The 25311-nt window shown below is 39.7% G+C and overlaps 1 protein-coding gene across 7 annotated transcripts in view; it reads left to right on the plus strand.

Moving 5' to 3' along the window:
• KDM4C (lysine demethylase 4C) overlaps positions 1-25311 on the plus strand; it is a 201777-nt gene that overhangs the window by 26603 nt on the left and 149863 nt on the right. For 6 of the 7 annotated variants that reach the window (XM_033173902.1, XM_033173901.1, XM_033173908.1 and 3 more), the window contains exons 7-9: positions 6886-6935; positions 16623-16726; positions 22813-22950. In XM_033173902.1, coding sequence (XP_033029793.1) covers positions 6886-6935; positions 16623-16726; positions 22813-22950 — 292 coding nt within the window. Of the gene's footprint in view, positions 1-1592; positions 1798-6885; positions 6936-16622; positions 16727-22812; positions 22951-25311 lie in introns of those variants that run through there. The other variant, XM_033173907.1, reaches the window with a different exon arrangement.

A 25311-nucleotide genomic window follows, 5' to 3' on the forward strand; every position in this document is an offset into this window, starting at 1 on the left:
TTAAGGTCCTACACGGGACATACCAGGAGAGGCGGTCCCTTAGGATATAACTGAAGCTGGGGGCAGGGGGGGGGGGAGAAGCTTCAGAACAAAAGGTAGGATGCTAACCAACAAGTTGCAATATTCCCAAGTTTCCTGCAACAGTTTTACGTGGACAGTCTTGGGGCAACGGCGAACCTCATGTGCCAATCAAGTTAAGGGATTCTAAGTTCATACTGTTTTGGACTTGAGTTTCAGAGGTGCCTCATATGAGAAATGAGGGTGGAGGGAGTGCAAGCCGGAAGGCAATTTTTGTTTGCCAAGGTAAATCATTCTGAACTGAGGCTTGTGCTTTCATTTAAAGTTTCATTTAGAATACATGTGTAGTTTTTGCACTTCTCAGTCCCATGAAGTAAGATGTCTTAATGGCATCTATCCAATTAAGCTATACTCTGAAATTAATGGATCATAGTTAGTCAACAGCCATTCATTTCATTGTGGCCACTCTGAGTATGACTGGCACTGGACACAACCCAATGACTGCAGCCAGTTTATGCTAAGTCTTGCTTCCTCTGTACTGCTTGCAAAGAGCATGTAATTGTTGCAATTTACCTAAAGCTAAAAGAGTGCCTGCTGAATTATTATTATTATTAAACTCCTCAACAATAACCAAGGTAGTTCACAGGGCATAATGAAGATTGTCCATCCCAGTAATTGCCTTCAATGTCTGGTAGTCAGAGGTATATGACCCCTAAATTTAGTGATATTTTGATGTCGGAGTTAATGTATTTATAGAAAATAGGTTTATCAATAGTTAGCTAATATTTTATGGGGGTGAGTGAGGAATGGTGGAAAGTGTAGTAGTAAAATCTTAAACAGAGGATTAAAGATAGGGTATAAACTCATGCTTTTATTTCTAGAAAGCTGCAAAATCAAAGCAAACCTTTCTTTCGTGATTTACTGTGGTAATAACTGCACTTCTTGAAAGCACTGATAGCATTGTATTTCATGGATATAACTGTCTGTTTTGTTTACTGATGAAGTCTTCTTCTGTACACTTGGAAATATCCTAAGGTAGTAGCTGTCATTTAGAACAAATTGTGGAGTTCTACAAAGAAAGCTGAACTATGGAGTTCTTAATAACAGACATATTTTTCTTAGGTTTTGTCTAGTCTAGTGCAACAGATCTCTGTGTGTTTTCTGCTACAAAAAAGGTAGAAAGTTTAAGGAGCTATTGCATTTGCACCTTATTTCATAATTGGCCACTACAGTACAGTACTTAACTCCTATTCCTGTTATGGTTTTTTGTTTAAAAGTATACCTAGTTCAAGAGATACAATACTGAAATGACAGTGCTTGAGCAAAGAGTAGTTCCTACTAATGTTGAAATAGTAACTGCTGCTAAGAGACTGATTTTGTTTTTAACATGCATCTGAATCCATCCTTTGTCCTATATCCAAATAAACAGTCACCCTCAAGTCCTGTGGGACAGCTCTCTTTTGTCTTGAATTTTGCCCTCTCAGTGAAAAGCTGATGGTGCAAGTTTGCTTTTGTTCATATCTTTCCCCCTTTTAAAATCTTTTTTTTGACATTAATCAGTTGTGTCCCCATATTTTCCTTTCAGAATGTTAACGAGTGGAATATTGCTCATCTTAATACTATACTGGATGTCGTAGAAGAAGACTGCGGAATCTCAATTGAGGGAGTCAACACCCCGTATCTGTATTTTGGCATGTGGAAGACAACGTTTGCATGGCATACTGAAGATATGGATCTCTACAGCATTAATTACCTCCACTTTGGGGAACCCAAATCCTGGCAAGTTAACTCTTTAGGAAAATCAGTTTTCCAAAATATTTATTGGTTTCTGAAGGTTAAGCAGGCATTTGTTCCAGGGCACTGTATGTGAATAACAGAAGGATCCAGCCCAGTCGGAAATGTGTGAAACATCTGGAGTTTGAGATTTGTGAGAAAAGAAGAATGCATTAAAGTAGAGCTGGGCAACCTGTGGCCCTCCAGATGTTGTTGGGACTCCACCTCCCATCAGTCCTAGCCAGCGTGGTCAGTAGTCAGGGATGATGGGAATTTCAGACTAGTAATGTCTGCAGAGCCATAGTAACATAGTGTGTTGCCTTATACTATTAGGCCATCTGGCTCAGCATTGGCAGTGCCTTTCAGGGTTTCAGGTGGAGTCTCTCTTAACTCTACCTGGGACCTTCTGCACGCAAAGCAGATGCTCTACCACTGAACTGCAGCTATTCCCCAATGGCTTCCAATCCTTTCCTTAAACATTGGAATAACTTCTTTTTAAAGGCAGAATCCAATAGATCAGCGATATGCAAATTAAAAGGCCGGAATGCAGGCTATAAGTCTTACCGATTTTTTTTAAGCTGCTCCACCTGCTGTCATTGGCTGGTTCCAGTGATATCACAGAATGCTTAGTTCCTGCCAAGGCATTAAGTTGTTGGTAACAAATGGACACAATGGGCAATCAGATGGTGGAAGGAGATACAGATAAATTAGGAAGCTGCAGTATCACAACAGTAATCAGCTGTGAGGCTGTGTGCCAGAGAGGACATATAAATGAACGCATGAGAACTAAAATGACATTACAAGTACACAACATACACATGTTTGGCCATGTTTCTCCAGTGAAACTCAGAGAACTGCAGATGATATTCCATTAAGTTTTACTCCATGTAACCCCACTAAAATTAATAAACATGACTAAGTTAGGTCCATTAATTTCAGTGTTCTGCATAAAACTTAATTCAATAGCACCCTGTACATTTTAATTTAAATATAAGTAAGCTTTCTGGGAAGTAAGTTACAGTCAAAGGCATGGGGTTTATTTCTGAGGTCAAATATTTGAATCTGGGAATAAGATAGTTTCTGCATTCTGTGTAAAGGAAGCTGAATATTGTAATGCAGTGGTATTGATATTAATGGCATTGTGCTTTAGATTCTTTTTTTTTTTAAATTGTATGAGTGCCAAAGTTGTGTGACCTTGCACCACCAATACTTCCCTTTCAGCTGTATTTAGATGAGAATGAAGCACCAAGCACTAAACAAATATGTAGCACTTCTTCCTTGCAGAACTACGAGTGTGTTGACCAGTTTCTATTTCAAGGCTAATTGCTTTCATTTAAATGGGCAAAAAAGCTATTATTTTCCTGACAGTAATGATGTACAGCACTCTAGGTTCACATCATTGGTGTAAAATATGTTTGGGGTTTTCATTTTTAATTGTATGCATTGATTTGAAATGATTGATTTTTATAAACTGAACTGTATTGTAACTCCAGTAAAGAAAAGCAGCATTTTCAGATAATGCAGCTGAACATTTTAAAAGTAGGTAGCTCAAATTTAAATATCAGGTTTATTCAATGATAGTCAAAATATGATACAATAAATACAATATTCATATAATGTACTATGGAAACTACAGGTATATGTTTTATTATCACGTTACTAAAACAGATTTCAGATTTATTTTATTTCAGTGCATTAAACTAATATCTAAGAATAAAAATGCCGTTTAAATGTTACATTGGAAACGTGGGAAACACTTGGCTGTGGATTCATCCCTGCAGTTGTAGTATAACATTTGAAGTGCCTAAATGGTATAGGATGGCAATCCTGAGTATTTGGTAAAGAAATATTACGCTTGGATAGTCCTAGAGGTCACTTAGTGATCCGATGGGTTGTTTATTTCCCATAGTTTTGCAGCAATAAAAAATGGAGGCTAAACATACCCGGAGGACTCCTATAAATACACATCAGAAATTCTAAGGCACCTTTTCCTACTAGAGATCTTGGAAACCCATTTCTCAAAGCTGGAGTAGCCTTAAACCACATGAAAACAGGAAGTAGCCTCCTTTTATTTATACCCCCTTTTCATTATTGTCTTCTAGAACCTGAATGCTTTGATCATACAATAAAAAAAGATTAAGACTGCAATCCTAACTTTACTTAAAGGTAAAGGTAAAGGGACCCCTGACCGTTAGGTCCAGTCGCGGATGACTCTGGGGTTGCGGTGCTCATCTTGCGTTACTGGCCGAGGGAGCCGGCGTACAGCTTCCGGGTCATGTGGCCAGCATGACTAAGCTGCTTCTGAAGAACAAGAGCAGCACACGGAAATGCTGTTTACCTTCCCGCCGGAGTGGTACCTAGTTATCTACTTGCACTTTTTGGGGTGCTTTCAAACTGCTAGGTTGGCAGGAGCAGGGACCGAGCAATGGGGGCTCACCCCGTAGCAGGGATTCGAACGACCGATCTTCTGATCAGCAAGCCCTAGGCTCTGTGGTTTAACCCACAGCACCACCCGCGTCCCATTACTTTACTTACCTTGGAGTAAACCCCATTGAATTCAATAGGGCTGATTTCTGATTAGACATGGTTATGATTGTGCTTTATACCATTCTCCCTAGGCACCCCTGTTGCATTGGCTTCTTGGTATCAGTTGGAACAGAAATGCAAGTTCATCTTGCTTTACTGGCTGCTGCATTTAATTTTGGTGTTGACTCACTTTTATGCTTAGAGTCCTTTTAATAAATGGTTGTGATGCCTCAGATTCAGATAAATGTTCATTGAAATGAGCTTACTTTCAAATTCAACAAATTTTATACCCAGCTGTAGCAGAGCAGAGACTATGAACTTTGTAAAATTATGTCACAATATTTCACAAAATTACAGAATATACAATATATATTCTAACAACAACACCCCAAAGAGCTAAATTATTTGCTTAAGCAGTTTATGTTCATGTTAACTGTCTATGAACACACATACAGAAATGTTCTTTGGGACTTCATGCTTCATCTGAAAAATCATATATTGTACTAAAGATGGAAGAGGGGTTTTGTGGTTTTTTTGGCTGAGCTTTTCTAAAGGTCCATTAGTTACTTATGAAGGACAATACGTTCAATCTGTTTGTCGCCCAGTGAGAGTTGCTACTTCAGCTTATGGTCAAGTATGGGTTCCATTAGTCCCAAAGTAAGTTTGATGAAAAACATTGTTCCAAAAGAGAAATGTTTTTAAGAGCCATTTGGACATATATTCTGTAAATTACCTTACCAGTAATTTAGGGTGAACAATGTTCTGGAGTAGACACATACACACACAGGCAATCAGTGCTTCCAATCATCTGGAACAGTGGTTTCCTTACATAATCATTTCTGTGTGCAATCCAATTCAGTTAAAATGAGTGGAACTTTTAATATTCAAATATATGCAAATAAGGGAACTTAAATCTTAATCGCCCATTTTTTTCTGTATGGAAATAACACTTTGAAAGGGAGCAAATTGAAAAGAAGTATTGAGGAACTAGGGTGCTTGAATAGGTGGTATTCAGTGTTATTTATATAACGACCAATAACCACACCCTCTTATTTCATTTATTTAAATAATCCATGGGCAATGGTTTTCCCCTTCGTGCTCTTTTTTTTGTAATACTTTATATTACAGTTTTAATATACATTACACAATTTCAACAGAGCTATACTGCACAATTGAAACTACATTTTTAGCATGAATCTGATGGAACTGACTGTAAAGTTGTGTCATAATACAGTTGTTAAGTTTTTTATGGTGCCACAAATCTCTTACTGTTTTTGCTTCAAGAGAGTAAGGCAACTACCCCACTGGAAATTCTTGCATTTTTAGCGTAATTAACAGAGACCATGTGAATTTATTTTGCCTGTGAGTTTGATTCATATTCTTCCACTATAAAATAATGGAATCCATAGATGTGATGGAAAAGCCTTTGTTGAGAAGTTTTTGATAACATGAATCACCTATCATGTCGGCTTGCATATCTGGGATAGGTATCTCAAACTAATGTTTGGATAATAATAAAGAAAGCCAGGTTCTGGTAACTAAATATCAAAATTTAGAAGGGGTGTGGGGGGTGTGGGAAAGCATAAATCCGAAGTATATCCACTAAAAGTGTATCCACACTGAAAGGATATCCATTGACAGCAAAATATCTTACGTGTCAACATTATTATTGATGTGCTTAGCACTCAGCAGGTACTTAACATTTGAAACTAAAAGCAGCTCAAATAACTTCAAGCAAGAAAGGACTGGCATTTTCACTGGTGATATTTTAGTACTCATTATGCATTGCCTATAAACTGACATGTGGCATCTAGCCTGTCAATGGCAACATGCAGTTTTTAACAATTCTGAGAAAAAGTAAAAAGAAGCGCCTATATTTCAAGCCCACATTAATTAATAGTCAGGAAAAGCGTGTTTCCCAGAGGGCTGTGGGCAGTGGCGGAGCTTCATGTTCCGACACAGGGGGCGGGAAGCAGGAAGGGGCGGGGCTGGTGCGCGTTCTGGGGGCGTGGCACGCAGTGCAGGTGGGGGGCAGCCGAGATGGAACCCTACCGGGATTGCACTGCCCGGGGTGCCCCACCCCCTACGTCCCACCCTTCCTACGCCAGTGGCTGTGGGTGTAACCCTGGGACCAGGGCTTTTCAGTAATAGCACCCTGGTTACAGAAAGGCCTTCCCAGAGAGTCTCATCTGGTCCTTTTGGTACCAGGTGTTTCAAACAACTTACGTTGAGTAAACTTTTTTCTTTTAACTGTTTTTTGTTTTGGGGATGCACTGAATTCTGTTTGAGTTGATTATTGTAGGTTTCCCCACTTCCTAATGATTTTGTCTTTGTATTTCAAGTTTTTTCTTTTTTTTTTTTACTTATTGTAGGCCACCCAGAGAACTTTTTGTTACTTTTAAAAAAACTTGATGTTAGCTGTTTCAAATTCTATTTTGTAAAGAAAAGTGGTTTCAAAAAAATACATAGAATGAATTTCTGTGTGTGCTATATTAGCTGTGCAGATTTGTCTTGTAGGTAGATGGTGATTATGAACCCTTTTCTGTTTTCTTTTAATGTAAATTTTAGGTATGCTATCCCTCCAGAACATGGAAAACGACTTGAACGACTAGCTCAAGGTAAGATACATATATCAAAGACTTTCCGTTCGAAAGTCCCATATTTTTAGAAAGGCATCTCATAATTGTGGTTGCCATTTTAATTGCTTTTAAAAACAAAGACTGTTGTCTTTGGAAATCATATGATTTTGAAGAAGTCATATGTTTATATCCTTATTTTTGCAATATATTGTCATTTCTGTCTAAATTCATATTTAATATAAAGTTTAGGAGCAGTTTAACATTGGATGCATGTTGTTGTTGTTGTTGTTCAGTTGTTCAGTCGTGTCCGACTCTTCGTGACCCCATGGACCAGAGCACGCCAGGCACGCCTATCCTTCACTGCCTCTCGCAGTTTGGCCAAACTCATGTTAGTAGCTTCGAGAACACTGTCCAACCATCTCATCCTCTGTCGTCCCCTTCTCCTTGTTCCCTCCATCTTTCCCAATATCAGGGTCTTTTCTAGGGAGTCTTCTCTTCTCATGAGGTGGCCAAAGTACTGGAGCCTCAACTTCAGGATCTGTCCTTCTAGTGAGCACTCAGGGCTGATTTCTTTAAGAATGGATAGGTTTGATCTTCTTGCAGTCCATGGGACTCTCAAGAGTCTCCTCCAGCACCATAATTCAAAAGCATCAATTCTTCGGCGATCAGTCTTAGTCCAGCTCTCACTTCCATACATTACCACTGGGAAAACCATAGCTTTAACTATACGGACCTTTGTCGGCAAGGTGATGTATTTGCTTTTTAAGATTCTGTTTAGGTTTGTCATTGCTTTCCTCCCAAGAAGCAGGCGTCTTCTAATTTCGTGACTGCTGTCACCATCTGCAGTGATCGTGGAACCCAAAAAAGTGAAATCTCTCACTGCCTCCATTTCTTCCCCTTCTATTTGCCAGGAGGTGATGGGATGTATACTGCTTTGCAATTCTTACTGTACCTATATTATGGTTGTGAGTAGAATACTTAGCTGGAAATAATACCACGACTGCAATTTTGGGGCAAAGCAATACCTTATACATGGCGTTACATGATAAAGTGTCAGTGACTCCTTTTTGCTGCAAATCGCTCTTGGCTAAAGGGAGTATTTTGCACTGGAGACAGGACAGGGGGGGTCCTCTACTCTTCCGTTACAAGTAATATCCCTTAGAAACTGCCCCTCCCTGCCGCTCAACTTAGAATGGAAATGGTGATATGAGAAGTAATTCTTATTTCTCCATTTAAACAGTTATATACCGCTATAGCATAAAAATACAAAAAGTTGAGGAGCATTAGAGGAGAAATTTACAGCAGAAATAACATTATACATGCATTTCCTGAAAGTTAAGCAATTAATATGGCTACTGTTAGCATAAAGTCCACTCCCAAAAAACTAGTGAAACAGTAATATGGAGGAAAAGTAAGAGCACTGTGTTAAATACAGAAAATGAAGGAGCTCTTATCCATGCGCCTTCACACGTTAATAAATTTATCACTGCCTGTTGTTTTCCAAGCTAAACGATCATTCCTTCCACTACTGAACAGCTTTTACAGCGGGGGCAATCACTGGTATACATTTGAGGACAGTGCAGTATTATACAAATGTAAAGGTGCTTTTTAAAGAAAAGAAATGGAGGTTATTATGAGAAGCTTTACTGGAGACCCACAGGCCTCTTGTGAAGAAAGAACATACATGAACATATATGAATTCATATATCATAAAAATATATCTAATTTATTAAAACAAGCAACACTAAACCATTACAGCACAAATTCTCAGCTTCACAACCTTGACTAATGGGTGACATCCAGTGATGTCTGCCAGCGGCTGGAATAGGCTTCCATTTGTGCAACCAGACTTTCTTTTCTTCTCCTCTCCTCTGTGTGTATCCCCCCTAAGTGCTACAGAGGGTTTGAGGACCCCCCAGAGCAGTTTTGAGGTGGGAAAGGGGAAGGGGAGGTTTCATTGCATGTGTAGAAGTCTTCAAGTGTGATATCATAGAATCATAGAATCCTAGAGTTGCAAGAGACCACAAGGGCCATCCAGTCCAACCCCCTGCCAAGCAGGAAACACCATCAAAGCATTCCTGACAGATGGCTGTCAAGCCTCCGCTTAAAGACCTCCAAAGAAGGAGACTCCACCACATTCCTTGGCAGCAAATTCCACTGTCGAACAGCTCTTACTGTCAGGAAGTTCTTCCTAATGTTTAGGTGGAATCTTCTTTCTTGTAGTTTGAATCCATTGCCCTGTGTCCGCTTCTCTGGAGCAGCAGAAAACAACTTTTCTCCCTCCTCCATATGACATCCTGTTATATATTTGAACATGGCTATCATATCACCCCTCAACCTTCTCTTCTCCAGGCTAAACATACCCAGCTCCCTAAGCCATTCCTCATAAGGCATCATATGCACTAATGCCTAATGAGAAGAACATTTAAAATTTAGGGGTACACTTGTAACTCCAACATGCATCTTTGATTATTGGGGCTTTGGTTCAGAAAGCCCTTTTTATATGCACAATTGATTATTCTTCCTGTACAGAACAGTAGTCCCTTGAGCCATTGTTAAGCCTCCCTTGAGGTTTAAAAATGCCATGCTGATTTAGAGCATTGGAGTAGCTGTGCTCCCCACCCAAAGTCTGCTGTGTGCCGTTCTCCATGCCCCTGCCAGTGTGTTTGTAAAAATGCCGGTCATCTTAACAAATAGTATAATTTTGTTGTTCTTTTTTAAATAAGTTGTTTTGTTCCTAGGCCTGAATAGTGAATTAAAACACAGAAGGTGGTTTTAGTAGTGTATAAGCAAAAATCTTAATGTTCTTCCAGCTGTATTTTTCATTTCATCTTTCTTTCTTTCATTTATTTATCTTTTTGGGCGAGTTTGTTTTGTCACTACCAGGATTTGGGGATGAGGTGAATGTGATCTTCATACTGTACTCACTGTCCATAAAGATTACAATGGAATTTTTAAAAACAAGCTGTTTTAAAATGATGAAAATGTCACGACAGCCTCACAGCTACAATTTGCATAATCAGCAAAGGTTAATAAACTTGCAGAGTGAATAGATTTCAGGCTTAATTACATATTTATATTAAAAAGTGTTGTGCAGAATTGCAGCATCTAAAAAAAGCTGTGAGATGCAGGAAGGTTGGTCCTGCTTACCAGATGCCTACTGAATTAATTGAATTTTCCTAAATAATTAAAATGCTAAAATAATGCAGTAAATGTGGTGAAGCATTGCAGGTTATCTAGGTCAAGTCTGTACTTGATACATAAAATTAAAGGAAGGCTAGGATTTTTTCCATTATCTTGTCTGCCTATCATAATTATCACATTGCCTTTTATGCATGAATGCTTTCATCTTTGGAATCCATTGAAAACTTGATTGACTATGGCACCTACAAATATTTTATCTGAAAGACATTAGACTTGCATCTAATAAAGGCAGCAGTTTGATTTTGCCCTTCAGGTGCTTTCTCATTTATGTAGTTCTTTCAATTTTACGCAGACACAAATGTAATAAAAATCTCAAGTGAGCTGTTATTGCAATTTTGAAACTAGTTATGTTGCTCTATAACATCACAGAATTCTTAAGGTATTTGACAATGTTGGCTTGAAAATACAGAAGAAAATGGAAGTAACAGCAACAAATTATAAATGACTTGCATTCATATCAATCACCCATCTCCTACTACCCTTCTGAGGAAAACCCCACCCCACCCTCCCACTATATATAAGGGTCTGGTGACTTCTGTTTCAGTGAATCTGAAGAAGTGTGCATGCACACGAAAGTTCATACCCAGAACAAACTTAGTTGGTCTCTAAGGCGCTACTGGACAATTTTTAAAATTTATTTATTTATTTCGATTGCGTCAGACCAACACGGCTACCTACCTGAATCTGGATTCATATACTGTATCCTGTAATCTCATTCATGTCTTTATGAGAGGCATTTGTTTATGCTGTTCAGTTATGTTCAACAGAGTTGAAACTGAAACAAAGTTCATATTACATGTGCTATGATATGTAGTCAGTGAATAATAGTTGAGAAATGGAACTCCAATCTGTAGATCTGCCAATTTATGCTATACGATTGTGTTTGAATTAAGGTAGGGGCAACCTTTTATCTGTTGAGGGACACATTCTTTCGGGGGTAACCTGTTGGGGTCTGCAAATCAGGGATGGGTCACCTCCTTTCCTTTCTTTCTGCCACCTCTGTTTTATTTTTGTCTCCTCCTTTTGTCACCTGCATGAAATTAGCCGAGGGCTATAGGTTGCCCACCCATAAGTCCAGGTACCAGTGTTTGTGTGTGCATGTGTGTGTGTTTGTTTCTATATAGTTACTTGATGTACTTTTAAGGGGAAATTAAGATAGGTTTTCATAGAATCATAGAATCATAGAGTTGGAAGAGATCACAAGGGCCATCCAGTCCAACCCCCTGCCAAGCAGGAAACACCATCAAAGCATTCCTGACAGGTGGCTGTCAAGCCTCTGCTTAAAGACCTCCACAGAAGGAGACTCCACCACACTCCTTGGCAGCAAATTCCACTGTCGAACAGCTCTTACAGGTCATTCCATGACCTGTGGATGTGGCTTAGTCCTTAAGGTCAGTGCAACCCACATATTGCACTGTGCACATGCAGACTGGAAGAAAGTGAAGCCAAAATCATATCTGCTGAGGTAAGTTTAGCAAATCCAGCACAACCATACGTAGTTGTGCTAGTACATGCATAGGCAAACTAAGGCCCAGGGGCCGGATCCTTCCCAGTTGCCTTCTAAATCTGGCCCGCTGACGGTCCAGGAATCAGCGTGTTTTTACATGAGTAGAATGTGTCCTTTTATTTAAAATGCATCTCTGGGTTATTTGTGGGGCCTGCCTGGTGTTTTTACATGAGTAGAATGTGTGCTTTTATTTAAAATGCATCTGGGTTATTTGTGGGGCATAGGGATTTATTATTCCCCCCCCCCCAAATTAGTCCGGCCCCCCACAAGGTCTGAGGGACAGTGGACCTATCCCCTGCTGAAAAAGTTTTCTGATCCCTGTCCTAGTAGAAAGGGCCTGGGACTAAGGACAGGGGAGTAATTTGATTCAAACAGCATTTAAAATAAAATGGAATATATTTAAGTACAGTATGCATTTCAATAATACCTGAACTGAGACACAATCTTCATTTGAAATTCATACTTCTTCATATTTTGCAAGAGAGTTCTTGAGCCAAGGCATGTACATAAAAATGCATAAACTGGAGTAAAGTGTACATAGAATGCATACGTTGATGAAAATTTTGAAAATCCTGTATACTGAGGGAAACGGCACCCTGAAAATGTGTATATTAGTTATAATTGCATACAAAATGTATATTTAGAGAGATCAGGACTAAAATGCCAATAAATGCAAATGTGATTTAAAAATAAATAAATCACAAATTGACATGGAGATGTGGAGAACTGAAATTAATATTGGAAAAAGTAGACAGAGAGAGAAACAAAAATTGGCAGGTCCACTCATCCTACTCAGGACAGTGGTTTCCCCTGGCAGGGCCATATAGATTTAGTGAAAATTAAATTTGCTTATTGTAGTCTCTCTCTGTCATATCTTTGTAAAACTGAGTTTGCCTTGTGAGTCACTTTTTCAGGCTTCAGAATGGATATTAAAAGCTGCATCAGAATATTTGGGGTAAAGTTAGGGTGGATGCAGTATTTTATTGTATATATTTGAAAATGCATGGATGTTTTATAACGTGCCAAGCTCTTTGGGAGTACAGCAGTAAATTTGCTTCTTGGCTTTAGCTGTCTATGAAGTGACAGAATAATTTTTCAACATCTTGAGGCTGTGATCTCCATGCTTTGGGGCTTTTTGTGTTCAGTCGTTACCCATTGCTTCCCATTACGTGGATTGAAATGTTCTGGCTTTGCTATAGTGGGTCTGGGTGCTGAACTGACTCATCCAAGAAATCAAATTTCTTATGTGCCAATTTATTTCTTCTTTAAATCTATACTGATTTACTCTAAATAGGTTTCAGTTTGTTCCTAGTACTAATTTATTTCTGTCTCTTAAATTGCCTCTTTCGGAAAACATGTTTTATACACTTTAAATGACATTAATAAGGTATATATAGCAAGAGGAATTGAGGCTTTATAAATCATGATGGCGATTTTTATTATGTTGTAATGATACTACTGGGAGAAATGAAATATATGTCCTGAGGCCGATGATTATTTATCTAAATTGTGCACCACCAGTGTCTCCAGCAGTTGAGAAACATAACTCTGCATTTGGGGAGCTGCTTTTGATTATTTTAAAAGAGGACCTTTTGATTTGATGATTCTGAAGATTAAAGAAGTGTGTGGAAAATTAATTAGCTCTGAATTTTAATAAAATTTGACACAATAATTAGTCCTCACAGGCTCCAGAGAATTCGATCAGACTTCATTGTTCTCTCATCATTGTTGTGATGACATCTCTCCTGTTATCTCAATCCACCATTTTCTCAGAAATATTTCAGTGCTGAGGTTGTAGAGTTGGTTACAATATATGCCCAGTTCATATGTGCTAAATAATACTTCTGTGTTCCTCAGGTCCTGTGAAAGGGTGAATATGAGTTCCCTATTTTGAAATTAAAGGCTCAATATGTCCAAAACAGAATGCTAGGACATAATAGCATTGTGGCTTCCTGATTTATTTCAATATGTGTGAATTGGGGAGTGGAGCTGGGAAGGGGCTGCATGCGAATGCGTTAAGTTCATGCATATCCTAACTAATAAATCAGGATTTGAACTTGTGAATGCAGCCAGTGGAAGAGGTAAGATTTGAACTGGCTGCATGCTCTCCTTTCATTCCTTAGGCCAGTGCAGGTGAACATTTGTTTCCTGCCCTTCTCTATTAGGGAGCCCAGAGCCAAAAGCATAAGAATAAAAGAAAAACAAGCTGTTAGCTGTAGTGTTTAAACTGAAATTTGTAGGGGTGGGACATGGAAAGCAGGAGAAGATTTGAGCCAGGTTGTGTTTTTTTTTTTTTTTGCAGTGGCGATTAACCCTCTGCTTCCTGTATTGATCTTGGGGACAGATTAATTTGGATGCATGCACACTCAGAACTACTTACGGTTCAGAGAGTCCTTTTTGTACAGGCAATTGGTTTCTTTTTCCTTGTATAGAACAGTGATCCCCCTGAGCCATTTTAAAGCCTCCTTTAAGATTTAAGGGCGTAAATGAAGCCACACTCTCATAGTACATATAACAAGATGGCACACAACATTAAAACATAATATAGCAACAGTAACATTGGTAAGAGAATCAGTAACATGTTGATAAAACGGTTCGGTTAAAAAAAAATCAGTTTCCAAAGGCCTGTCCCAAAGATGTCTAAAATAAAGCAGGAATGGTGACTGCTGGACTTCTTTTAACTGGGTAAGGCATGGCAAGCTAAAGCCTTGGTCCCTGTTAAAGCCTGAACTCTTCAGATCTCGGTGATCGGGTTGGAGCATAAGGAATCAGGCAGTCCTTAACAATACTATTATAATTTGTAATTCTGATGTTCCTTTTTTAACAAACCATTTGTTCCTAGGTCTGAACAGTGAATTGGAACAATGAGGGTGGTTCTAAGAATATAAGCTTTATTTTTGTTATCACGGATCCTGCAAGACTGAGATCTGTGATGAACTGGAATATTGAACAATCTGAAATATAGGTTGCCGGCCTGGGCGCCATGCACCTCTGTCCCCAACTCCCAAATGAATTGAAGGACAACGTGGACTGATTCGGATTGAAACAGGCCACAACTTTATTGAATACAGATGAAAGAGGTTAGGCTTGGGCATGGGACAATCGAATTCTTCCAGCCCGCCTGCTGGAAGTGATGTTGTAGGTCAATCCATAAGCAGGGGTTCCTAAGACTTATATCAGATAGGGTGACCCCCACAGGGATCACCATCTGGGGGCGTCCCATGAGCCCTGGCTCCCATTTGGGCATAAGGACATAGGCAACTCCTCCCAGATCCCTTTAACAGGATAGCCCAGCTTTTGGAGGAGCAGGCAGAGGCTGCAACCTTAGGCTATGTAGCTGAGATCACTTTAATGTGGAATAATTACACTATTTATCATGTCAAGGTGGTTAATGGTTGATTCCACCTTCCTCCAGTCTTGAATACCTTCTCTGAGTGTGCCTTCTGCCTGCTATTGCCCATCTCTGGACCTGCCCACCCAGTTATTTATGCACAAGCATAGTCTTATGTTCATCTGTTAAATGTTGGGGGTATGGATTTTGTGCAAAAATAGTATTGGGTCTAATAGTAAAACCTGTTCAACATATTCATAGAAGATTGGCTTTCAAAGCATGTCTCTTCCATTGTGTGTGCGTGTTCCCGCCCCCCTCCTGCTGAGATGATATAGAGCATAATTTTCCAGGGTCATTGTAAATATACATTCTAAACTGATATGCTGGGCTTAATATACTGTGCATTACCTTACTCCAGTGGGTTTCCAATTTAAATTAACTTATGACCAGTCACCACATTTGTTCAGGCCCTGATTACAAATCCATATAGAAGGAGATTTAAATAGACTCTTCTTTCTTCATTGATTTTAATTTAAAATTTAATTTATTTAATGCAGCACAAATGTACAGATATTTTTTTAAGTGTGATGAGTTCATCTGACATATATTGCTAAGGGATAGCTTTCACATTCCTGCATTTGAAGATACAATTTTTAATGGTATTGTTTCCTAAAATAAGTAGCACTGTACAGGAGACTACTAGGCAAATGAAGCAATGGTTTGGCTGTCTTAAATGCTTGTTTTATAGTATTATAAGACTACAATCTGGCACCCATTTACACATCTAGAACCCTCACGGTTCAGCTGAAAAGACAATAATTGGGCACAGTACTTTTTGTCTAGAAAAATAGGTGCTAGTACTCACTGTGAAGTTACAGTTAAGTGCCACCTTGGAGAATGTTCTGGGAAAAAGCACTGATCGGGCATAGGATCGCCCAACTGAATACCCTGATGCAGATAAGTCAGTCTGCATGTGGATCAATGTTATGAATGTAAAAGACTGTCCGGTAGAGTGTCCTGCATCTGTCATGTCCCAGTCCCTAGTTGTCGTGGCTAGCTGTTCCCCTGTTCACAAGATTCTGCCTCAGGGATCCTGCAGACACAAAGCTGTTCACAAGTTCATTCCCCTGGGAAACACTGACAGAGGCAAGAGGACTTGATGCCTGAAACATGGGATTCAGATTCCTTTTATGGAGAACTAGAATCCTTAGCTCTGCTACCTCACCAACTGCGCTAGGCCCTTCATTGTACTGCAGACTCCTGTCAGAGAAGACAATGGACTGCAAGGCTCCTGGACCAGAGTTTGGTCTGTTAAAGTATTGCTGTTTCTCAGATGGACAGAAGGGCTTAGTCATTCAGCATGTCTGACTTACTATTTAAATGCTAGGTCTAGTTCAGGGAAGAAATATGTATTATATGGGACTCAGGGCTGCTTCTGAAAATGGAATCCCCATGTTCAGTTCTCCTCTTCACCCTTGTAAACTGTAGCATCACTTAACCTGTGTCAGAATGTCGCCAGATTACCTAACTTGCTGTTCTGCCTTTCTAACTGTAGGGAAGGTGGGGCAGGGAAACACATAACTTGGTGACAGTGGAATTGAACTATATATGGGGGAATACAGCAAGTAATTAAAATGTTCTCACTGTGATTGGTACAATTCTCTGTTTACTTGTGCTTTTCTAGGATTCTTCCCAAGCAGCTCTCAAGGATGTGATGCTTTCCTGCGCCATAAGATGACGTTAATTTCTCCATCGATACTGAAAAAATACGGAATTCCTTTTGACAAAGTGAGTTTTTTTAAACCTTGGTGTCTTTAAGCTATTGCATCAAATTTGGAATAGTTATACATAGGTAATTTATTTGGACATAAACTTCAGCTAAAGTGCACAAGTTAAGCAATAAAGTTAAGTCTCACTGCAGAAACCATGACAGACAAGTATTGAGTGAGGTGAGAGAAGCATGGAAGAAAGAAGGGATGTGCCCCTGCATCATTGCATTCCTCCATGGATACATGCTTCTGAGTGTTTAGTGAGAATTGCACACTTTATATTTCATTACATTACTTACGTTTATATCTTGCATTCTGTCCAAAGAATTCTCTCCAAATGGCATGCTTGACTGTTGCCTTGGCTGTGGCAGACCATTGCCACAAACTTTGCTATCCAGATTTCAGCTCTTGCTGAATATTAAAATTGTAGTGGGCTCTCAGAAGAGGAGGTCCATCTCAATATAAAACAGGTGAAAAGAGGAGATGACTTTTGATCCTTTTCTTCTTTTTTTTAGTCATGAGGAGGATTAAATATGTAGCTGTTTCCAAAAGCTAAGTCAAATGTTTCTGTTCTCTTGATGTTTTGCTGCCCTCTTGAGAAGCTGTTATAGTTGCTAGAGAGCTGCAGCCTTTTCGCAGTAGGATCATGCTACGCCAAGAAAGCTTTCAGCAAGTTGGCTGAAATTTTAGCTAGGTACAGATTTTGCTCAACTCCACCTTATGCGGAGTATCTGTGTACTATGCAGAGATCTGGAATTGCTAAAGAATTAATGCCTTCTCCAGATCTCTCCCCCACATTTCTAAAATATCTGCTTTAAGTTTTCCCTACTTGGCGGTTGATGTGAGAGGGTAGGAGGAAGACAGTGTGTCTCGTCTACAAAAAAAGGTTCCAATGTTGTTCAGTACTGTTAAAAAACTAAAAAGGATGATGGTGTTCCGATTGTGTAAATATTTTTCTTGCCTCTAAACTTATTATAGTACATTCTTTATATGAACAATGGACATTTCAGACATGGAAAGGAGTATGGGTGAACTCTTACCGGATTTAAAAGGATATAGTATGTGTAGCAATGGACCCACTTGCTCCACTTTTCTTACGAGATAGAACAGGCTGAGAGGTGTTTGCCTCTTTAGTGATCAATGGCTGCAACCACCACATCATCCCATTGGGCATGTGATGGCATCTTCTGGAACATGGAATCCAGGTCTGCAATATTCCTGAGCGGGTCAGACCTCAAAGTAGGATACCTTTAAAAAGCCACATACCTCGAGGACCTAAGCCTGTGAGTAACATCCTCTTCAAGTGAAGTTCATTGCTAAACTCCAGGCTTCTGATTCAAGTCAAAGGAAGCTAGAAAGATTCAAGTTAAACAGTGATGCCTGTCTAACTGCACAGATATAATTTCTAAATGAGGACAGAAATTGCGGAAACAGAAAATTTCAACAGCTTCACAGAAACAACAGAATCCTCTATGTGAACAAGTTATGTGGGAGTCTTCCGCAGGCTGAAAGTACACAGGCAGCAATGTTCAGGATAAATACAGACAAAAGACATTCTCAAACCACCCCATTTAGTTCATGAAGGACTTTAATTGACAAATGGGAGTGGGTCAGTGTTATGTACTGAGTTGAATAGGATCCAAAATGCAGCAGTCTGATTGGTCCTAGAACAATAGGATTGAGATTGCAGCAGTCTGACTGGTCCCAGAACAATAGGATTGGATTGCAGCAGTCTGATTGGTCTGCAGGAGCCACCCAATCCAGCTCCTGGTGGAAGTGAATCCTCACTCTGATTGGCATACAGGAGTATCCCGGAATTAGCCAATCACGTGGGGCCCATTGTGTAAATAGTGTATATAAAGCAAACGTTTTGGGGAAACTGCATTCCTCACTACTATGAGCTGAATAAAGAGCATGAAGTTCACACTTGACTCCGAGTATATTTCAGTCAGAAAGGATCCTTGGTTATGCTACGTCTAGCACATTATGCACATAGCCGAGGAAAGTGACTTCAGGAAGTATAAATGTGCACATCCTTTTATTCTTTGTAATGGTATCTCATATTAGGAACAGGCAGTTGCTTTATTTGTACTATATGTGTCAACTACTAAATTTCTCCATACTGCACATACGAAATAAAATCCTGCAGTTTATAGCTTTCATTTTTTATTTCACAATGTCAGAGCAAGGCATCTTCTAGCATGGGAATACAGCAAGGCTCTCAAGTAGTGTAGGCAGGAGGATTTCTGTTTAACCTCTTCAGACTCATTTTTGCAGGAGACAATGGGTTTTCAGCACACAAAGTTTGTCATTCCGCTTCTACTTTTATGCGCTTAGGGCATTTGTATATTGTCCTTCATGCAGCTGTATCCTAGGGCTAGGAACTTTTCAGTTTCCATTTAAACATTTTGGATAGTTAAATATTATGTCACCTTGTACCACCAGAGAGCAGTCTATACCCTACTGTAGTTCTAATTAATAGGCTTCTGTGAGAATGTGAATAGAGAGAATCAGGCTGTGATCTCTTGTGGCTTGGAGTGATAGAACTGGAAACGTGCTAAACACTGATAAGCCAGCCTACGCCTACCAGGTGACAGCTGAACTGCTGGTTGTTGCAATAGCACACCTGCTAAACTGTCATCAGTGGGGGAGAGTGACAAGATAAATTTGGGAATTGCTGGCACAGAAAATGTTCATACTTATATGCACTCACACCAGACTCTTAAAAAACTCCAATCACAATCTCAGCATGTGCACCTGTGTGCATACTCCCATATTTATGTGCTTATACTTCGATATAGTACGCAATTGCTACCAATTCGTAATGGAACTATAAGGTAGCATTACATATTTCTATGGAAAAGATAGAGTAATAGGCTATTTAGTTGCCTTGTGACCATATTTTTGTGTGCGCACACAAATGCATCACATAGAGTACAAACCTAGAATTATAGTACTTCCTCTCTGATTACATCTAAACATCCACAAATCTCCATCTTGTGTACATAAACTGCAAGTTCAGAAACTTGCTGATCTTTTTTTTTTTTTTTGCGCCTCTCCAGTCTCTCATGAGCTAACGAAAAGTAATGTTTATGCTGTGGCATGATGACATACATTTTAATATGAACTATGCTATTGTGCGTTTATGGTAGCTCTGTAAAGAAATTTAACACTTTTATAATAAAAGCTTTTTGAATTTGCTGTGGACTTTGGTTGATTGCTGGTTCAAGGAGTTAGGACTTAATTGCAACAGATCTCAAGATTAACAAATGGGGAGCATGAGTTTTATCTTAGCAAAGTGATTTTCTAATCTATATAGAAGTTGTTGTGGTTTTTCAAGTGACTGTGTTGTTTTGTTATGTATAATGTGAAAGTTGGTGCTTAGGAATTGGGCAAAGGACATAACTTGAAGGAGGTAAGTGACTGGGCTACATAGGGGACCTGTTTTATTGAAGATTTGGCCACACAAGCTGTGTGGGCTGGTTACCAGATGCACCTTCAGGATGGTGGCTAGAGGCAGCGTAAACAGTTTGTGCTATCAGCTGCCTTAGACCACTTAACCATTTCAGTTTACTCAGCAGGTAGACTGAGTTGGGTTCCTCTGCTAGAAGCAGCATTGTCTGTTTACACCAAATTCTTGAAAGCTCTAGGTAAGCAATCAAGTAATAGCCTCTTTCAATCCAGCTCAGTATGTCACCCCTGCCCTCACCCAGGAAAAAGCAATGAAAACTGAACTGCTTGGTTTTAAAGAGAAAGTTACGATGGAGAAATTGGGGGAAGAAGCAGTGGCTTCAAGCTGTGGCAAAGCAGATCTGGATTGGATATCGAGAAAACAAATAGTTCCTGAGTAGAAGAGGAGCTGCTGAAATGAAGTTGCTAAATCTCTCCCACCTCTCTGGACACCTTATGAGGAGATTAAATCAGTTTAGCTTATGGGTATTTTATGGAATCCTGGCTTTTCAGACAGCTGTCCCCAAGGGGTGATTGCTTCCTTCCAACACAAATGCTATTATGTCAATGAAATTGTGTCTCTCCAAAAACTGGTGTTTAGTATTTGAAGCAGTGCCCGAGTTGTCCTACAGCCTTTTTTATTTTTATTGAAAAAAATTAATATTAAAACATACTAATAGACACATACAAATATACATACACACATACGTAAATTCCCCCATACATTGTGTAGAAAATGATTGGTTATGACTATAAATAACATTTTACATTCCTTTTTCTTTCTTTACTGTGCTATATGCTTTGTTGAAAAACTCCATAGTTTGAGCGCCTAGGTGATCTCCTGTTAGTTCTTCCAACTTCTGCGTCTTTCCATTGTCATGTGACAAAAAAACCACACACAACACCCCTCCCCCAAAGTAAAAGGAATTTCAATGCAGTGGTGAGCAAGAATTCATTACATAAAGTTCCACATTCTCCATATCTTGCACTTCCACTCCTTGTATCCTTCTGCTGACTGCAAAAATTGTACTCCTTAAGTTAAGTCTTCCATTAAAACATTTCTGAAACTATAACATGCTTTTGTTTGGAGCTGCAATGCTGTGAAATGATTCTTTTGTAGTTCCTAATTTCGGCCACTGGCATGGCAGTTTTATTATTAGTAGGGTCTCAAACTGATGCCTTCAGGCAAAATCATGTTTTGCAATGGTAATACTGGTAAAAGCAAAAGTTAATTCTTAAGACAGTTTTACTGTAAGAGTGCCCAAGTATTTGTCCTGGAAGAATATTGTCTAGACAGCTCAGATGGACTGCGCTTTATTGGTTAAGCCTGGAGCTCAGAAACGGTTCCTCTGGACCTACTGGGTGTTTTTCTCTTTTAGGAAACCAGGCAGAAAACTTATCAGAGAGCCATAATGCAGTGCAAAGTTGGCTTGCTGTAGTAAGATCTCCTTGAGGTGCGGCAGGTGATAAGCTCAGGCAGGGGGAGGATGGAAAAGTCATAAGGAAAAGTTGCTTGAGAGGGGAATGGAAGGAGAAGTCAGGCAACCAGGAGAGACGACAAATGGACAAATGTTGAGAAATTTGTCTGCTGCTTAAATGTGTGCTAAAGCAGGAGCACCAGCTTTTGGGGGCCAAAGGTACATCAGCCCCTTCCAGATTTGTTTTAAGGGGGCCAGGCCCCCTCAATCTTGACCCAGCCCTGTGCTTGTGTGATGTCACCACATTCTGGGGGGCCAACCTGGCGCCTCTGTGCTAGTTTGGTGAATTTCACAATGGCTGGCTCTATCTTATTTGATGGCTGATGTAGTTCCACCCTGTACTTACCGACTTATTACGTCGCTATGCATTGCTGCAGTACTGTTTTCTCCCTGATTCCTGGTTCTTTCTCAGGGAGGGAGATATTTAATTGGTTCTCACCATGCTAGTTTTATTTATACTTCTAACGGTGCTGTCTTTAAGAAGGTCAGTAAAACATCTCACAGCCTTTTATTAGAGTTGTCCTCTTCAGGAAACAACCAAATGGTTAATGGCTTTCTGTGACAGCAACATCTTACTACCTGCTAGCAAACTTGACAGTCTTTAGAACACAAGGTGTGGCGGGGGGGGGGGAATTGCCAGATGTTTCTTGGTACAGGGGGCCAAGCAAATCTTGGATGGAAAACTTTACCAACTTCCATCAGTGTTGTGGAATTCTGTGTTTTCTTCCAGTTGTCCTATGAGGTTTTTGTTTTTGTTTAGAATGGTGAGCGTGAGAGATTGGACTGAACAACCCTCAAGTAGAGAGCTGATCTCCATGAAGTAGGACACATGGCCATCCTGTCTGCTATTGACACCCCCCAAATAAATTTCCCACTGTTACTTATTTCTGCCAATTTCATTCATTTATGCAGAGTATGAGTATGTACTTCTTCGGGACAAGTGAAAATGGCCAATTTCTTTCCTATGAACCAAAAAGCTCTCATGAAAACCTTTGAGTAGAGGCTGGGTGTGTGTGTGTGTGTGTGTGTGGCTTTTTTTTAAGGAAACATTGAGTCGATATAACCAGTCCATGTGGCCCATGCAGATGTGGTCATCCAAGACCACAGGTGAAATGGAAAATCTAGGGGAAGAAACACCTGGACAATTTTTATTCATTGTCTTTTCATTTTTTTTTAGATAACACAGGAGGCAGGAGAGTTTATGATCACTTTCCCATATGGATACCATGCGGGATTTAATCATGGTTTCAACTGTGCCGAGTCAACGAACTTTGCAACAATCAGGTGGATTGACTATGGAAAAGTAGCTAAGTTGGTAAGTCAGATTACATAATTAATACCAAAGCTATCCATTAGAATATGTTTTTTTTTAAAAAGGGACTTGTGAATTATAAATACCAGCATGATATGCTGTTACGGAGATTTTAAAATCACAAAATGCATGGTTTCATTGCCACTGACTGTGAACAAATGATAGCCAAGTACTTCGGTTTTTCTCTTTGTCATTCTTTTCTTTATGCTTTGGTATACTAAATTTCCCGGTTGTGAGAACATCACATCTTCCATGCTGTTCTGCCAAACCCAGGTAGGATTAGTGCCACCTGGTGCTTGAGGCAGGAATTTAGTCTCCTTACAGAAACTTTTAATAGGTGCTGTTCCCAGAAGTGGCTTTGGTTTAAAGTTCTAGCAACTAGCTCAAAGCTAGTTGGAGGATTGGTCTGTATTCCTTGCATTGAGGCCTGTACATTTTCCTTCTCCTTACTTGCTATCTGGTTGCCCAGCACTCTTGCAGGCACCTAGTCTGCTCTCCTGTTTGATTTAAACTTGGTTTCGATTCCCTCATGGGAGGTCTCACTATTGGGTGCTGGTCAGAGTCAGCCCCATAATAAAATCTGGTGGCCTCTGTATGTCTTCAATGCAATTCCTACTTGGTGTGTATGATTGTGGAAGTTAGCTTACATGATTATTATGTCAAAAAAAAAAATCCTTCCAGTAGCACCTTAGAGACCAACTAAGTTCGTTTTTGGTATGAGCTTTCGTGTGCATGCACACTTCTTCAGATACACAAGAAAGCTCATACCAAGAACAAACTTAGTTGGTCTCTAAGGTGCTACTGGAAGTAAATTTTTTTTTTATTTTGTTTTGACTATGGCAGACCAACACGGCTACCTACCTGTAACATGATTATTATGTTTTATTAATGTCAATATCCTGTTATCTGCATAGAGCAGAGAGGTATACTCTATATCTTGGATATTTCCACACCCTTAATCATAGTATTTTGTCAGATGGTGCCTGTCAGGAGCATTACCTTAACAGTGAATTAGAGTAATTGTTTGGGGGGCTGATAGATTAACATGTTTCTAAACAACAACAGCAACAGGTTATGAACTACCTTTGCTCTCCTCCCATGTTAGTGTTATAAGAATTTTAAGCTCTTAAATATTTAAAATAAATATTCATAAATGTATAAACCACATGTCTGAAACCCCACAGAAAAAGTCCTGAAACCATTTTGTTTCTCCCAAATGACCTCAGATATTTCACTGCAAGGTCAAAGGAAATGGGGAGCATCTCCATTGTCTCTTTGCTCACAAATCCTGTCTAAGGGCACATTTAAGATATGAATAGGGTGAGCCTGTGACTTGTGATCTGGATTCAGGAATTGAGTAGTTATCATAACAAAAGAGTGACCAGGATGCCCTGGTAATCCAATCAGGTAACCAGGCAGACAAGATAAAAACAACGCACTCAGATTTCTGTTGCAGTCCACCCCTTCTGTGACGTATGTATGATGTTTCTGGGGGTGGTCTTGAGTTTGAGGTTGGGCAATTTAAAAAGTCTATATAAGGGATGGCACACCTTTGTTCTGGGTTCCTCTTCTCTCCTGCTTGTGGTGAGTGGGGATCCTGTTGCAACAGTTTAATAAAGATCAGGCTTACTAGCTGCTTTGCTTCTCAATGTTCTCTGGTTGGCCTCTGTAATTTTCTCTTACCAATAGGGAACCCACTTAAGGACTCTCTACGGGCTCTTGGATAGCCCATAAGGGGAAAAGGGCAGATTTTGTTTACAACAGATGGCACCCCAGATGGCACTTTCGGTTGCCCAGATTCTGGGGGCTAGGAAGGACTACAACACTAGTTTTGCTACTTGGAAAAACCAAAAACTATGCAATGAAACAAAGCAACACTTATTGGGGACGTGCTGCTGAGAGCTGTGATAATAACCCAACTGCTGACATATGTGGTGGCTGTTCGTTACATATGTGAACAGAGCAGAGTAGCACAGTAGACCGGTGTGTGTGTGTGTGTTGCACTTAGCAATCTGGTGGGACCTGATTTGGAGGTGCAGGCAATTGATGACTGCATATCCTTGAGTATTCCATTCCTTATTTGCCATTCCTCTTTTATTGCTCTGGTGCAATGTTTTGTGTGGCTGTCATCTACCAGACATTGTTAGATGTGTTGTTTTGCTTTGTTTTCAAGTAATTGTTCACTACTACTTTTTCCTGTATTACACTTGATAGTAAACATATTTTTTTTTGAGGAAATTCGTACGTTATTGTAAGAGAACGGAACCATGTTGCTGTGTGAGACCAAGAGGTTTCGGCACTTGTATAAATGTTTGATAATTTCAGACACTCATATTCTAGAAGTATTCTACTTGCTTCAGGCAG

The sequence above is a fragment of the Lacerta agilis genome, chromosome 16 (genome assembly GCF_009819535.1).
Source record: "Lacerta agilis isolate rLacAgi1 chromosome 16, rLacAgi1.pri, whole genome shotgun sequence".
NCBI classification, from domain to species: Eukaryota; Metazoa; Chordata; class Lepidosauria; order Squamata; family Lacertidae; genus Lacerta; species Lacerta agilis.